Raw genomic sequence first — 18,332 nt, 5'->3', positions numbered from 1 at the left:
CTGCATTGAGAATAGTCACCTAAGTGTGCATTAAACCCCAAGAAAACTCTTCGAAAATTAATGAAATTCCAATATACTGTCAATTTAAAATAAGTCCCACAATCGAATCCTCATTACGTGCCTGTGTAGCGCCCGAAACGTGACGCAACCTTCGGGGAGGTCATGACAATATATTGTGACTTATTAGGTATAATCTCTTCGAGCTATCTACATCAATTAATCTATAAGTAGAAATAAACGAACAGTTACGCGTAAAGGAAAACGAAGGTCTGCGAAATTATCAGGAAATAATTTGATACTTCGAGATAATCATACATAAAATTATTGTTGATGTTTATCTTGGTCCTTGAATTGTCTTCAATGTTTTATATTTATAAATGTACACAGATTAGAATTTTATGACGTAATTTTTAAACCCAACTCTTGAGTTAAATATCTCACTAATTGTATTTTTTAATAAATATTCGAATTTACTACAACTAATTGTCAAAGCTACTTCACTTACATTATTTACTGTCCCTACTTGTCACCAAATTACACACAAAGCAATTGTGTTAAAATTTATATAGACCCTGTTTATTTGATGTCATCTTTACTGCTGTTAATTTCCAACCCCTTTGCTTAAAAAACAAAACTTAGAAAATAAATTCAATGTCCGCGCTTCAGACAGCCAGCTATATTGGCGTTGTGTCCTTCCTTTTAGCTTCTCAGATGCCAAACACTTTATAACGCTTGATCATTTTCTCATCATGACAACGCTCACTTTGGCGGGAAAAAATCAGTGTCATATATAAAGCATAGACAAATAAAAAACTAGAGGAACAATACTTTTTAAAAAATTTTTTACAAAAAACTTGCATAAATGAGTACATTTCAAATTCAACTCTGTTTCGTTTAGCATTTAATTATAAATAGACTACAACGCCCTATATACAAAGCCCAAAGGTCGGAGCGCATTAATGTACAGCCAAAGAGCTTTTGTCAATTAGTAGATACCACGTGAACGTGCTAAAATAGCTTATAATTAACCGATACATTAATACTCCGTTCGCTAAAAATTTTGTTAATTAATAACACTTTCAACGTATCTATTTTGTTAAGATCTAAGAAATGATTTTGATTGACAATAGTTAAGATTCGTTACAGATGTACTAACCTCGTCCCGTGCTTTCATCCATGTTGTGTTTGTAGTATTGAGCATTTGATTTTAACATAATAAAATTTCGATCTGCGGCTCCATACAACTCAGCTTGGAATTTATAACATTACTTTAGCTTACAATTTTAATTTAGCGTGTGCTACAACATAACAGACTACCGAAACTACAGACAGCTTTAATTTCACAGCCATTAAATGTTTTCTACAACACTTATAATTTAAATACAACAGTCCTTGAAAATTCGAGGTCGAAGTTTAAAACAAAATTGTTTGTAATTCTAATTTACTGAGTTAAATCATACAATTATACAATAAAAATGTAAAAAGTTATATGTAAATAATTGCTTATTATAAGTAACATCTAAAAAACGTATATATATATTAAAACGATTTTTATAATTTACAGTAATAATTGATCTTAAGTCCTATCTAAATGTATGCACGTCTGTGTATCAATATAACATATTACTAGTAGAATGACTAGCCAGTGACCTCTGGAATGGCGAAAAACTCACACGAGCAAACTACCCACAGAAGTACTTTGAATCATAAATCGACTTTTGTAATTTACAGTAATAAATGATCTTTAAGTTCTATCTAAATGTATGCACGTCTGTGTATCGATATAACATATTACTAGTAGAATGACTAGTCAGTGACCTCCGAAATGGCGAAAAAGTCACACGAGCAAACTACCCACAGAACTACTTTAAATCATAAAACGATTTTTGTAATTTACAGCAATAAATGATCTTAAGTCCTATCTAAATGTATGCACGTCTGTGTATCGATATAACATATTACTAGTAGAATGACTAGTCAGTGACCTCCGGAATGGCCAAGACCCTGCAAACGTAAGGCTTCGTTAATCTTCATAATGAGCTAACATTACCGTTATTTAGAACATTTAACGAGATTAACGGGTTTAACATTGACTCGTGTTATTTTAATTCGAATGTATACGAATGTGTTCGTCTTTTCAATGTAATTACATAGGCTTATTTACTGGAACAGTAGTTGATGATTAGGTATTTTAATAAAGCAATGCTTTGACTGTTACCTATATGTTATCTGTGGACTTCTGGCTTGGGACTACTTACGCACAATTAAGGCCTAGACGTGGCCTCAAATATAAATTTTACCGTATTGCGATTACAGTAAGACTTACGGTAGGAGCATACATGCTCCTAAATGAACGTTATTGACATTGACATTAATGACAGTAACGATTTTTGCATTTCTACATGATCTTCGTCACCCAAACTTTGGAAAATATGAAGTGTTTTTCTACAATACTTTTATTCCATCAAAAGTAAAATAAAACCTCAAAACAGGAAATAAAAAGACATTTCCAAACAATCAAAACACTTTTAATTTACGTTTTCCATTTCGTAGTACGATTGTTTTGACAATCCCAAGGAAAGTTGTAAATCTTTTACTGTCCGAATTAAAAGTACGCGGTTCCACACTTCGTCTGAATTTATCTCCGAAAATCTCTGTTTAAACATCCAGATTAATTTTGTAATGCCTTTAGAGTCGTTGCGGAGTTTTTTGATGACATATTAAATGTTTATGTACATTTGAATTCAGAAGCACGTGTCGCAAAACGCATTCGCAAAAAGCCTAAAAGAAACGGCACACGTGTAGAAGTCACGTGTGCTCTGAGAATAACGTTATCGTGTACATACATTGTATAGGCATCCACCCTAGCGAAAGAGAGGTTAAAATGACTCTTAACCAAATAAATAAATAAAAATATATACGAGAAAAAAAGTATTGTTCCGCCAGCGTGCCATTCAACACAATTTAACATCAGCGGACGCACCGCGTCCATGACCTCGTATGACGTCCGAGAACCTCCATTAGTTGGTTTCAATCTATTCTGCGGGTAGAACGACATTTTTCCCAAAATTCAAAGAAGTACGTAAGCAATAAAACCATTCTTCTTCTTTCTTCTTCAACCCGTGTCCACCGGATGCTGAGTGTAGGTCTCTTCAAATGCACTCCGTTCTTTTCGGTCTCTTGCCTTTCCCATCCATTCCCTACCGTAACAAACCATTAATTTAGCGTAATTCTACTAAAGTATCCAAACGACCTGCTCCAAGCTCATCACGGTAGCACTAATAGTACATCCGGTGTTAACTGCGCAATATCACTATACAAATTACACGTAATCAGAACGTCCCCCGCCGCCTGTCGCGTATTGCGAGGATCATCTGACCCGAGCCGGAAGCCATCATTGTAAACAAGATCCGATTCAATGCTTTGATGTGTCCATTAATTCTAGAATAATCTTCAATTTCCTACATTTTCCAAGGTAATGATATCTTTGCTATTGCAACTATAATTTAGTGCTTACTAACCATTTCTATTAACGATAATAACTAATAATAATAACTGGGCAAATTTCGTCCCAATTTAAGATTCCCTGTGTTATGGGTACCAGAGACTGATATATAGACAATAAACACCCAGACGAAGAGCAAACAGACCTGTTCATCATACGAATATTTGCGCTATGTTAGAATCGAATTAGCCTACTGAGTTTCTTGCCGGATCTTCTCAGTGGGTCGCGTTTTCGATTCGGTGGTAGATTCTGCGAAGCACGGCTCTTGCTAGGGCCAGTGCTAGCAACACTCCGGCTTGAGCCCCCTGAGCTCACCTACATGTTAGGGTGAAACTGAAATAGCCTCTCAAGTCTATCAGCATAGGTAAGGAAAAAAAATGAATCGAACCCACGAACCTCGGCGTTACAGTCAAGAGCGCGCTATTACGCCACCGTGTTAGTGAAACTTATCATTACTATTACATTTATGTAATAAAATATATAAGGCATCAAGATTTTCAACTGAGACTCAAAATAAAAACGTCCTAATTGCACTGAAATTATAGTCGATCGTAATTTACCCCAATAAAATTTATGAAATCTTCTAAAATCTACTTCTAAAATCCTTGCCCATGAAATTACAATTCTGACAAAACAATTCACTTTGTTTAGAATAGAAGCCGACAATAACCAGTGATATGACTATCTCGCACGTTCGTGTCGACAGATTCTTGCCTAAAAATAACACAAACATTGTAGAGCCCCTCTCAGGTCTTCATGAATGAGTCTCCATATAGACACTAGTGTAGTAAAAACGTGTATAAAATTGTGAATAATATATTTTCTCGTTTGTTAAAATATGATATTAAGAAAATAAATAAGATCCCTCCTCTCCCTGCTCGAGGACATCCTACTGCACTCCTTTAGGAGATCTCCCACTGTATTTTTTTTATTGCTTAGATGGGTGTACGAGCTCACAGCCCACCTGGTGTTAAGCGGCTACTGGAGCCCATAGAAATCTACAACGTAAATACGCCACCCACCTTGAGATATAAGTTGCAAGGTCTCAGTAAAGTTACGACTGCCCCACCCTTCAAACCGAAACGCATTACTGCTTCACGGCAGAAATAGGCAGGATGGTGGTACCCTACCGCGCGGACTCACAAGAGGTCCTACCACCACTTATAATTTGTAGTTTTAATTTAATATGTAGTTTTAATTTGATTGGTCCACCGCATGGCGAATCGAAGCTAGTTTTTTTGGAATTTCAAATTATACAGCAATTTATTTATCAACGAAAATTCACCTTCGATTTGTAAAAAAAAACATTGAATCAATTGAGCTCAACCTTTCGGGATAAATGTACTTAATAATGTTCCAGAATAAAATTTTAAACTTTTATTTTAGCGTCTCGTCAGCGTCGAAAATAACACACTCAATTTCTTTCTTAAATCATTGAAGAGATTCACACGTCCTCGATTATTTGAATTGCAATTCTAACAATAAATAATTGCAGGCTTTCATCGTGGATACTATAAAAGCACAGTTCCACAATTGTTGTATTATGATGTATCGTAAATACGTCACGCTGTACGATTTTCAATTACTAGGTACGTTCATATCAGATACATTCCCTAGCGAATTAAGGACCGTTTTTGAATCGATCGATACAGTCATTTTAATCGAATTATTTTGTTACTGTATCTCTTTGGAATAACGTATTATCTCGAATCGATTCTTCACTCGAATGCAAAATTACTCGTGTAGTCGTCTACGCTACGTAATTGCGACTGTGTATGACAATATACACTTGGGACCAGTGTCAGCTCGAGATAGGGCGCAATATGTTAACAGTTTTCAAATAACTTATGTAGGTAACGTGAACCGAATTTTTAACTTCCTTCTTCAAACGAGGCTTATGGAGAGTACTTAGGGATATGCAGCGGCTTTTCTTCTGCCTCTAGCGTTGCTGACGTCTTTTTTATTATTATTACCTAGTTGGGTGGACGAGCTCACAGCCCACCTAGTGTTAAGTGGTTACTGGAGCCCATAGACATCTACAACGTAAATGCGCCATCCACCTTGAGATATAAGTTCTAAAATCTCAGTATAGCTACAACGGCTGCCCTACCCTTCAGACCGAAACGCATTGCTTCACGGCAGAAATAGGCGGGGCGGTGGTACCTACCCGCGCGGACTCACAAGATGTCCTACCACCAGACTTCCGTAGGTAACCACACGCCATCCGGTAGGTCGTATGCTAGTTCGCCTATAAGGCAATAAAAAAACTTAACAATAGACGGGAACAGGAATTCTAAACATAAATTCTTCATTCTGTTATTGAAACAATCGTGTTTTCTTAATCAAAATTCTAACAATAATCCCTAGTCTATTTCATACTATACCTATCATGTAGTTTAGTATAAAGAAAACAAACCATGGACGTGTGCGTCTTCACGGCGCCATATTTAAGTTGACATAGGAAACGGCGACACAAATCCTGTGCACGGATCTAACGGGGAAGCTTAGGCAGTGAAATACCGTCGACTATGTATGTTATTTGCGAGAATAATGTACAGAAATATTTTTAAACAAAATTTCTTCTTGGGCATACAGCATATGAGTCGTCTATTATCAAAGGTGGCAATCTGTGCATTTGGACAAAAAAATATTATTGCTATGTCAATACAGATTGGTTTGAATATAATCGTTTCCTTCAAAGAATACGGTTCAAAACCTGCATTAAATAAAGGTTAATAGTTAACCTGTTATTTATCTAAGATGTCGTTCCGAAGAGTTTTGTGACTACCAATGGAATACAAAGTCAATAATTCGTTTTTCTGATTTACCAATATAATTATCCAAAAGTCAGATTGCCGGCTTTGATAATAGTCGACTCATATAACAGTTGAGTTTCTAATGTAAAAACACACTTTCGATATTTTTATAGAACTATTAAAAAAATTATATGGATATAATTTGATATTGTTTTTGTCGAATATGGTTGTTATTTTTATAGATAATTCTGTTGTATTGTTTTTATTTTTTATAATACTAAAGTTCGTCAATACATCAAGTAAAAAAGGAACTCAATTGTTTATTCCTTGTCGGTATATATAGGTATGTAGGTTATAAAACCTTACTGTTTCGGCTTCAGAGTTGATTCAAGTTTATGTGATTTTAAATCCATAGTAGGTATATTTATTGAATTAACAATTCGCTAACGTGTTCGATCGATTCTCATCGTGTAGGTATTTGTTGTGACGGTCATTCGTGCAGAATATGAAGTGTTAATAATTATTTGAATCTGATTGCATTATTTATTCGCGCTAAAACACGTCACAAAGTGTAAACGTGACTAAAATCGTTTAAAATTTCATATAAATTTGTTGTAAATTTCAAAATACTAAAAGCCGCGAAATTATTGTCATCATCATCGTAAATTTACTTATGTGAAAATAAAATTATGCTCTGAATTTTCTTAAATACATTATTCTTTATTTTTTATTGTACATACAGTTAATATTACAGTAATTGCGATAAATATATAAAAATGGCGAGCTTAACTCAACAATTGAGTTTTCTACCAGCTAACCGTTCTTAACGAAGGAAAGCTTTAAATGAGTGGGTAGAAGAATACAATCTAATCAATTTACAATTTACAATCTAAACAATAACAATAATAAAAATAAAATAAAAACACTAATACATAATATATCAGACTACATATATACATACACACATAAATAACAATAATAACATTATTATTAAGGATGCGTAAAATTAAAAAGCTAATTTTAAATTTCTGTTTTATTCAATTCGAAACTATAATATCTTCTCTTTCCCTCCCACCAAGTAGATTTGACGTAACGCCGTATCATAGTTTAAGTAAAGCATGTAGTTTTACAGACAATTCCAAAATTAATAAGAACTTTTTATTCATAAATATCATCAAGGCAGGGGGTCAGACCAGCTCACATTCTAACTGGTGTTAAAATGAACTAGAACGAATGAATTGTTGACGGAAGACTAAACGAAAAACTAATATTATATCTTTTATTTCATTACACTTTTTCTCTGTTCGTAAACAAACAACACCCTATATAATTTCGGTAATTTCAAGTCTGCCCTAAAAATTAACCGCGGTGTCATTACGAGTAAACTGGTAAATATTTATTGAATTCGGAGTAAAATGAAAATATATAATAAACTAGAACGCTACGGTGATCGAATTTTATACTTTAGGCTTCGTTTGAGAGGCTTGCTTACCAAAGCCCTTAATTATCGCGACCCGAAAACTGACACGCCGATTTTGGACCACGACGTTCAAATGTTGTTTTGCGCCTACCGATTACCATAATCTTGCAACAGCGCTGAAATATCGCGAACTGACTAGAAGGATTACATTGATAACTGTATTGAGTGTCAACTGATATCAAATTAATATTTAAAAAAATATGATAAATCTGCTTTATCAACGAGTTATTAGTGATTTGTACGCGATTAAATGTATTATTTATTTAGCAAAATTAGCTTTCTGTTTATTTAAACATGAATAACTAAAATTTTAGGCTTCGGTACTTCGGCTAGTGTAGACGGGAGACACGCGTCAGGTACAAAACCGGAATGAAACGAAACTAATGTCGTTGAACTCTGGAATGCATGTATGGTTTTGTGTCGACCAAAATAGGACTTTACAAATACATACGTAACTTCTCAAATACAATAAAACTATAATAAAAAATCTACTGTAATCCAAAAAAATCATAGGCAATCGTCAAACATAAGTTTTTTTTTTCAAAATGGCCGCTACAATTGTTTGAAGATAGAAGGAATATGTACATTTACTATTAAAAAAAAGGATTATTCCGTGTTGGAATGCGCTTAGATTACAATTGTATTATTTACAGCCAAAAACGAAATAAAAACTAGTAGTGTAGTAGTTCATGTTACAACTAGCTCAGATAAAGATCCTTCATGTTACAACTAGCTCAGATAAAGATCCTTCATGTTACAACTAGCTCAGATAAAGATCCCAAAGCAAATTAAAAATAATATTAATTAATTTACATGCGTAGCTGATCTATAAATAGTGCACAGTCGATTAATATAGCATTTCTTAACCACCACTGAACAAATTAACAAACAAATTATCTTGTACAAATTAATTTTTGCTGAAACTTTAATAACATAATTTAAAGTTTTTTTCTACAAATTTCAATAATTAAGAACTTAAAACAGATGCTTGATAGGATCTAGCATTACCGATTTTAAAAGTACATGAAAACTCACCTACTACGGACTATAATTAAAAAGGCGTTCAGTGAGTTCATTCGCATCTAATTTTTTCCCTTCTCATTGACATGCTTACATATCAACTGCCGAGATATCTTTTTTTTTTTCTTCTAAATCGTCTCTTACATAATCAAACATACATTTTCTACAAAAAAAATCTAATAAGTGCCAATTAATTAACGAACAAATTTTTCAGTATTGCTTTTTTTTTAAATGACTGGAATCCAGAAAAATACGAATGCCTACATAATTTTAGTTAAATTCCATTACATCTTAAGTGCAGTCAGTATTTACCACAGATTATATACAAGGCAGTAGTCACAGACGGAACGGGACCTGTCGGGACGTTGACACCGTCTGGTTTCCACTTCGGTGCTTCAACTAAAATCTGTTCATTGGAAAACGACAAATGCGTACGAGTTTAAATGATATCCAACTTAATATATTTTTTTTAAATAAAAAATTCGAAATATAAAATTTCTCAGGGCTAGACATGCTAAATTTTGCCACGGACAATAATTAGTAATAGGGAATAGAAATCTGTACATATAAATAAAATTGGAGTGTCTGTTTGTAATATTGAAATAGCCTCTTTTTACTACATGCATATGAATATATATACGGTACATACACCAAAATAACATTTTTATCTGTCTGTCTGTCTGTTTGTTCCGGCTAATCTCTGAAACGGAAATTGTTTTAACTGCCGAAAGTAAATAACAGATCTAACTGCTTAAAATATTGAATTGTCATCAGTCCTTGATAAGTGTGCCCAATTTCGAGTTAATCCGACGTTTTGAAGGTGGCCAAAATCATGTTCAAGTTTCCGTTACATACTACATAGATACTAACATACGTATGAAGCTAATAAAAGCGTATTAAAATGGCTATTCGCGTTTTCGTTCTAACCACGTGCTTATAATTAAATTTAACAAAAAAAATCTTGTTTTCGTAGGCAGACCTGTCACTACACATCGATGTTGCTAGGGATGCAACCAAATCGTTTCGAGCAATTAAGGAATCTTTTAAAGCCTCGTCTAAAGAACCACTCACAACCAGCACTATTCATTTTTGAAGCTCATTCCATAATCGAATAGTACGTAGCAAGTTAAATCTCAGAAAAAACATTTTGAACGATCGTAGTGGCTCCAGACAATTGTGATTTTCGTGTTATGCTGATGCATCAGTTGTTAGTCTCAGAACTACAATACTAACACCTCATACTAAGATCACATTTCTATACACATGACAAACATTTCCTGTAATTCCTGTTATATAGGTCAATGACAAAAGTCAAAACAAATATAGAATGCCAATCTAATCATAATACAATAAAAAATGTAATTTATTTTATCGATGCTTGCGTGAAAGTACAACGAAAACTATCAATAGAGACATTGCAGATATCCACAGATTGCTTCCAGAAATAATTTACAGTTTATCCGATATTCAATGTGTCTGCCCTAACATTCTGTGTGGCGAATTTTATCACACGCACACACACATAGATGGAGGATCAGTATCGAATTTCATTTTAGACCAACAACTAGGTCAAGTAAATCAGTCAGTAATATACCTGAGCTACATCAAATTAACCAATTTATTTAATACTAGCTGTACCCGTCCGCTTCGCTGGGCATTTAAAATTAACATTATTATTTCTCACCCCCTCAAAGACTTAACATTAACGCCCCCGCAACTGATGTAGGGAGTTCAACACTCATATAAATATTAGCCTATCCATTGAGTACACGTATTTTCTACATGGATACCAAGTTTCAAGTCAATCGGATGCATGGCTCAGTAGTTATAATGGAACATCCGTAAAAACCACTGTAGATTTATATATTAGTATAGATTATTGACTTGAAAATGCAATAATAGGTTATATATTTAAGATATTTTTTAAATACGTACATACATCGTACGTACATACAAATCAAACCCGCAAAATTATAATTTGCGTAATTACTGGTGGTAGGACCTCTTGTGAGTCCGCACGGTTAGGTACCACCACCCTGCCTATTTCTGCCGTGAAGCAGTAATGCGTTTTGGTTTGAAAGGTGGGGCAGCCGTTGTAACTATACTTGAGACCTTACAACTTATATCTCAAGGTGGGTGGCGCATTTACATTGTAGATGTCTATGGCCTCCAGTAACCACTTAACATCAGGTGGGCTGTGAGCTCGTCCACTCATCTAAGCAATAAAAATAAATAAAAAATACATACATATATGTAAATGTCTGTAACACACTACGCTGTTGAACGTAGAACTCCATTCCTTGTTTGAGGCTCGCTGATTTTTCCATTATACAAAAAGGGTATGATATAAAACACATCTTGCCGAGTTAAATAGTTAATTCGGTTTGATTGCTGCACGGGCGTGACGAGAGCGGTAATCAGGAAGCACCTCGTACAAACAGCAATTGCAATCGCTCTAGTCATTTGTTAAGGCTACGTTTATTGCTACTTGTCTGATGAATTACATTTTCTGTCTTGTCCGACCTTCCGGACCCGGTCTCGGTTCTTTTAGGCTCTTCAAGCATCGGTCATAGTTCTTGACGAATTTGACGATCCCGAAAGAAGACTTCGACGTGCGAACTAACCCTTAGACACAAAACATGGGGTTCTCGTCGGACATTCACAGTGGGCCGCAATTTCGATCCGGTAGTAGATTCCGCGAAGCACTGCTCTCGCTAAAGCCAATGTTAGCAACTGCTAGGTTGAGCTCTGTGTTCTCACCTACTGGTCCGTGAGCAGCTGAAATGGCTTAAGCTACCAGCGATTAGGTAGGAGAAAAAAAAGGGTGCGTGTACTTATGTACGCGCGTATTTTTTTTTTTATATATTAAATAATTAATAATAAATATTTAACGTTAATAATTTAATAATATTTAGTATGAATTATATTAAATAATAATTTTGTCATTTATATTACTAAAAAATCAATGCTATAACACTTTTTTTTACGAATGTACATGCGCGAAAGTTCACCTGCGGCTATATTCAGACTCGCCAAGTTACGTCGGTCGTATTGTAATGAGCGATTTAGTGGGCAACTTCATTTCTGTTAATTTTGTGTCACGGTGCGCGCGCATCGTAAAATTTCACTCTCATCAATTTTTCACAACGCGCCTAAAGAAGTATAACTTCAAAAATACTTTTTAGATACGGACACAAACAATCAGATAGACGGGTCGTAAATTAATTATCTGTAGACTTCTATTCGTTTTTAAGGATTTTTTTATTGTAACACATTTGGAAAACGACCTTTCTTAGAGGTCAAGTTTGAGTTCGTCTACCTGGAATCTAGATCAAACGTTCACCCCAATTACTTACTCGAAACGCCACTCGTAAATCTCCTGACGCTGTTAGAGACATGATGCGCGGTATGGAATCGAAAATAAACAAACCCAAATATGCCTTTAAATATCCCTATCAGTTGAATGAATCTTGTAAATTTCATAAAAATAACGATAATTAATAACGAACGAGAATTCATTCCAAATATATATAATTAATAATTCAGACAACAGACCGTAGTTCATTCATTCAAGAAAAAAAAATCAGCATAATATGGAAATATTACTTACTTAATACTAAAGCGGTTTGTCATTAGGCCAGAGAAACCTTTTTTAATTATAAAAATATAACGCTAGTCAATCTTACTGCTGAACCAACATCCTCTTTCACAATAAGACAGACCGGCATGAGATTTTCGTGTGTTATTTTAAAAAGACTTCTTTTACTTCCCTTAGTGCCAAGTAGTTTTAATCTTTGTCAGTCGGTGTTTTGCGCAAATAACTCCAGTCCATCCTCGGACGTTCTTAAAACTGTCTAGTTCGTGTTTTCCTTTCAATATGCGTCTATCTATATATTAATACGTGAAGCAAAAACTTTGTACCCCTTTTTACGAAAATTGCGCGGACGGAGGAGTATGAAATTTCCCACACTTATAGAGAATATAGAGAAGCAGTGCAATGCTAATATTTGCTAATATTTTTTTAAAATAATGCCAAAAAAATACATTAAATCAATAAAGAAAACATTACACACACTACCATGTATTTGACACACACATGCATGCATACTATTTGTTTATTGTCAAACTTTGTTATTGCTTAAAGTCAAATTGTGGTCAAATTCAGAATAGGTTAATATTGTTTATCTTTAATATTATTTGTCTATAGTGTAGTTTTGGCGAAATCTATGATTATAGAAGTATTATTAGTCTTTGACAATGGAACCTTAATAATGTTCAAACTTATAATTTCAATTAATTATAGTCGAATTTCGACTACTGCGGGACCACTAGTACGTTATAAATAAATCTATTTTAGCCGTCCGACACAATGGAGTGTGAAGACAAAAAAACGCCTAAAAGAAAAGACCTGTGCAATGTGAGCCAAGAGCGTCACAGTACAACGTTGAGCGGCACACGTTTCGCCTTAACGGATATCTTTAATTTGAGGTTATGTACTCCAGAGCGTCCTCTCGTCAGCCAATTGTGTGGGGGTCGGATGACTATTTTCGACCGACGAGCACATAGTAATGATTGCAAATTGTCCCCCGTCCGTTCCAAGAATAAACTAACTGAAATAAATCATCCCGTGAGATCTGAAATGATATTTCATAATGGTTGTTTTAGCGTTTACGTAGAGATTGTTTCGAAGAGCTTCGTTCCTTAATATTCAACTAGCGACCCGCCCTCGCTTCGCTTCGGAAACTGTAATTTATTATTGATTTCTCCACTATTTAATGGATGTTATTATACATAAAAACCTTCCTCTTCAATCACTCTATCTATTAAAAAAACCGCATCAAAATTCGTTACGTACTTTTATAGATTTAAGCATACATAGGGACAGACAGATATAGGGACAGAGAAAGCGACTTTGTTTTATACTATAGGTATAGTGATATCAAGTTTGCGCTATTTAGAATGAAAAGCTCAAGTTAACTAAAAAGAATTGCGAATTCTTTTTTTTTTTATTGCTTAGATGGGTGGACGAGCTCACAGCCCACCTGGTGTTAAGTGTTTACTGGAGCCCATGGACATCTACAACGTAAATGCGCCACACACCTCTTGATATATAAGTTCTAAGATCTCAGTATAGTTACAACGGCTGTCCCACCCTTCAAACCGAAACGCATTACTGCTTCACGGCAGAAATAGGCAGGGCGGTGGTACCTACCCGCGCGGACTCACAAGAGGTCCTACCACCAGTAAAAACTCATTTTAGAATTCGGAACGAAAATGTTGCAGTAAATGATTACGAGGTCACCGAGTCGGAAGTCACAGTAAATCGGCATCGCCGAACCGGAACCGTTACATTTGACCATTCATCTGTTGTGAGTTTGGACAGATAACACAGTTCTTGACAATAGGCCGAGTTGTCATCTAACCATAGAAGGGCGTGCAGTGAGACTCTTAGATGGTATTTAAAATAGCATCAAAAACTACGAAAGTCTTGTAGCAGTCATGCCTGCTATCAGTGATTACAATTCGCATGCCCATTGGTTTCAAAAAACAAAATGGAATGAAAATGTGGAAATTCTACAGCTATAGATATCAAAACGAGAGACAAACAGACAACACACAGCTTGAATGGGTTCGACGAAAAGTTTGAAATTCGGAGAAAACATTTCATAGATACTATAGCGATAAGTTATACGATATCACGTTTTTTTTCTTCATAATTCTGAATTCAAATTTTTTTTAAAACTTATCAATGGGTTGTCCAATAAATCAGCTTCAAAACTGCATAAAAACTCCACCTAGGATATTTAAATTCAAGCCTAACAACCACGGAATAGATAATATTCCGTGCTAACAACACAGTACCATCAAATTATAGTGTTGCCAAAAAAAACACTGCTTCCTATTTCCAAATTAAACACGGCGAAGCATTTATTTAAAAATTTAATGGTTCAAGCCCCGAATGCTCGGGCTTTTTAAAATCTGTATAATACTACACACACATTCAATAAGTACAGTCTGTCAAATCAAATTTCAATTGGCCACGTCCGGTTTCTATGAGATCATAACACGCTTTGAATACCTCATTATGTTCGTCAATCTTAATAATCTAACCGCTATTATAGAATCTAGCTAGAGCGATAGGCATCGTACACCGCAATTACAGCAGAACGAGTTAAAGTAATAAAGATGCATATACCGCTGCCTTAGACGCATTAAAAAAGAAATACTTAAAGAATTTTTCAAATTTCAAACATTTTTACTGGATTATACAACTTACATGTAAGATGTATAATCTAAATTAAAACTACATTAAATCAAACTTAATTCACAACGGTGAAGAATCGTCTCCTTTATATCAACTAGTGGTCCCGCAGTAGTCGAAATTCTACTATAATTAATTGAAATTATAAGTTTCAACATTATTATGGTCCTATTGTTACAGATTTCGCCAAGACTACACTATAGACAAATACTTGTAATATTAAAGATAAACAATACTAACCTATTCTCAAATGAAACTTTAAGCAATAAAAAAATTTGACAATAAACAAAGAGTATATGTGTGTGTGTCAAATACATGGTAGTGTGTGTAATGTTTTCTTTATTGATTTAATGTATCTTTTATGCATTATTTTAAAAAAAATATTAGCATTGTGCACTTCTCTATATTCTCTATAAGTGTGGAAAATTTCATACTCCTCCATTCGCGCAATTTTCGTAAAAAGGGATACAAAGTTTTTACTTCACGTATTAATATATAGATATAGTTTTACATTTAGAGACTTGGACTTATTAAACACAAACTGCATCGTATCTGACATGAGCTGTCATTTCTGTCTAGTGACGCAATTAATGAATTACAGCTATTTGTTTAAATTCATTTTTTATAAAATTAATTTCTTTAACGCCATAAACCTAAGAGATAGATAGATTAATTTCTTTACAGCTGCCAACAAGCCACTGTGTATCTTGAGGCAAGAATTCGAATTGTCCGAGATTTAAATCAAACGAAATAAATGCGAACACATGCTCTACTATAAGGGAGCTGTTAATGATAAATATATCAGAGTCAAAGTTAGCATTTCTGGAACACGAAAAATCGAACAGGTAGATATTAAAAAAAAAATGTATTAGGTTTTTGTATCTATAGGCGCTGTGTATGCATTTTACAGAATTATTCAATTCAATTACTTTGATGTCGTTTTTTTTCAATTTGCGCTATATCTCCTAGCTATCTCTAGATGAAGACGTTTATTGATAGGCGTGGGTAGTGGAAGTGAACAGACACCGTTCTTACATTACAGCTGCTAAAGTCATAAATAAGTTTTTATCGAGAACCAATAATACCGAATTAAATAGTAGCCAGTTCACAAAATTTTACTAAAATATAAAGTTGTTCGGAGTTGAATTGATTCTTCGTAAATTATTTTGAATTCTGTATTCTAAATAGGGCCGCATTCATTAATAGTCTACATTGTTTATGGTACCTAATAATTCAATATAATGGACAATGAATTATGTATTAGACAAAAATGGGATTGAACTTATGACTGATTGAAGTATTGTATTGTTCTCCAAATATGAACAGTCCTTAATTAGAGACGAAATTTTGACTATGATAATAACAACGCTCGGTGTCATTAAACTATACTCATTGAGAACCTGATACGAAGTCCTCTACGTGGTGTTTCATCCAGTATGTCATCCCTAATATGTTTCTCCAAGCGAGATCGAAACACTCTTCAGAATATATTTTATCATGTTAATCTTATGAAAATACAAACTCGTTTTTCTTAATTTTCTCTTCACTTGTTATTATACAACATACTGTGGTACTATGATTCTCATACTGTTTTTGCTGAAACACCGCTCGCAAATAATACTGTTTTATTTAAGTACGAAAAAAGGTTTAATGAATATCCGTAAATTCCTTGCGATGGCCTAAGAAAAACCTAGACTTCTCTGTCCCGCAAAACCTGTAACATCAATTTCATTTATTGTAGTAAAGAGATGAATATATATCTAGAATGGCCTGTTAAAACAGAATTCACGCTGTGAACGTGATCTTGGAGAATCCTGTAAATTTCTTGGTTTGGGTAGTCGTTGCTTAACAATATATTTCTAGTCTACGTTAGACCGATGAAAGTTACACGTCATTACGGATCCTCCCGATCCATTAACGGTGCTTTTAGGTACCACAAGCACCGGTCACCGTCCTCGTCGAATCCGTGGCTTGCGACGAAGGGCTCGACGAGTGAATTAACCCATAGACACAGCCCACTGAGTTTCTCGTCGGATCTTCTCAGTGGGTCGCCTTTCCGATCCGGTGTTAGATTCCGCGAAGCACTGCTCTTATACCAGTGTTAGCAACACTCCCGGTTTTGAGCCCCGTGAGCTCACCTACACGTCAATGAGAAGCTAAAATAGCCTCTCAACGTTATCAGAATAGGTAAGGGAAAAAAGGAAAGTAGAATGATAATATATCAGTAGTAATGATACATTATAGACGAGTAGCAATTACCCGATATGTAATCGCATACCCGTTTCTTCTAATAAATAGACGTACTAATTAACTTAAGTCGTAACTATTGTACTGATATAACGTATTGATATAATTTTAATGATGTCTTATGAATTCGATACTCCATTTGAAACTATTAATAGATTAGTTGACTAATTTTAAATCGAGGAAATGATTCGTAGGAGTTTTTTTATTATAGGCCACGCCGATTCCCTATGTGTCATATTCACAAGAATATGCAATTTTAATTCATAATGATGCTTTGGAATTTCTTAGTTCGAATTTTATCGCTTTTAAAAAGTTCATTGTGATATGAGGATTAGGATGAAGACCTTGTTCGGGATGAAAAGTACCCCGTATCCATTTCTGTGCTTCTAACAACTTGGACGCAATAATCATATTATGGATACGCAATAATCACTGGTCACTAGTTAAGTCGTGAAAGTTTAACTAAGCAAAGAAACTCACTTTCGCCTTTATAATATCAATTTGGATGTACACTGTCAATCAGTTTATATTCTATTTAAATAATTTAGCATTAGTTACACGTATAGAAACCAAGCGCCCCATATTTTGATAAAGTCCGAAATATATTTCTACCAAACGCTTTAAAAACGTAGGAGACTCCTCACACCCCATCGTGTTCACTGCATGTATTTACTATGTATTCGGGTATACCTACCATATGCGTACGTTTGTCCTCTGCGAATGAAAACATCACAGATTACAATAAAGTGTCACTCACCCCTGCACAAAATAAAAATATCTCGTCTAATTCACGCTATAAATCAAAGTGACGAATGCATCTTTGAGCATCCTTCAACAAACTCTTTGAGGTAGGAAAATAGTTTTTGTTACCAACATCTACCTTCCGTTACAATTCTCTCGAAGCTACAGTTTTATTCTTCGTGTATTTATTGAGTAAATTACTATGAAGTTACTGCAAATTTTGGGATTACACTTTCATTATTTACCTTGTACTTTCCGTAATTCCTAAATATGTATTCGGCAATTCGTAATTCAATGCGCACATAACAACTTTATTTCGTT

The 18,332-nt window shown here is 34.6% G+C and overlaps 1 protein-coding gene across 4 annotated transcripts in view; it reads left to right on the top strand.

The window, feature by feature from the left end:
• LOC101736201 (uncharacterized) overlaps nt 1-18,332 on the top strand; it is a 105,074-nt gene that overhangs the window by 74,973 nt on the left and 11,769 nt on the right. Inside the window, exon 1 of one of the 4 annotated variants that reach the window (XM_021351332.3) lies at nt 15,723-15,868. The exons of the other annotated variants lie outside the window; for them this stretch is intronic. Within the exon in view, the coding sequence (XP_021207007.2) occupies nt 15,813-15,868 (56 nt within the window). The 5' untranslated portion in view covers nt 15,723-15,812. Of the gene's footprint in view, nt 1-15,722; nt 15,869-18,332 lie in introns of those variants that run through there. 4 annotated transcript variants of the gene reach the window in all.

Source organism: Bombyx mori, chromosome 9 (genome assembly GCF_030269925.1).
Source record: "Bombyx mori chromosome 9, ASM3026992v2".
Lineage (NCBI taxonomy): Eukaryota > Metazoa > Arthropoda > Insecta > Lepidoptera > Bombycidae > Bombyx > Bombyx mori.
The sequence above is the reverse complement of the archived record's forward strand: the minus strand, read 5'-3'. Positions and strand labels throughout refer to the sequence as shown.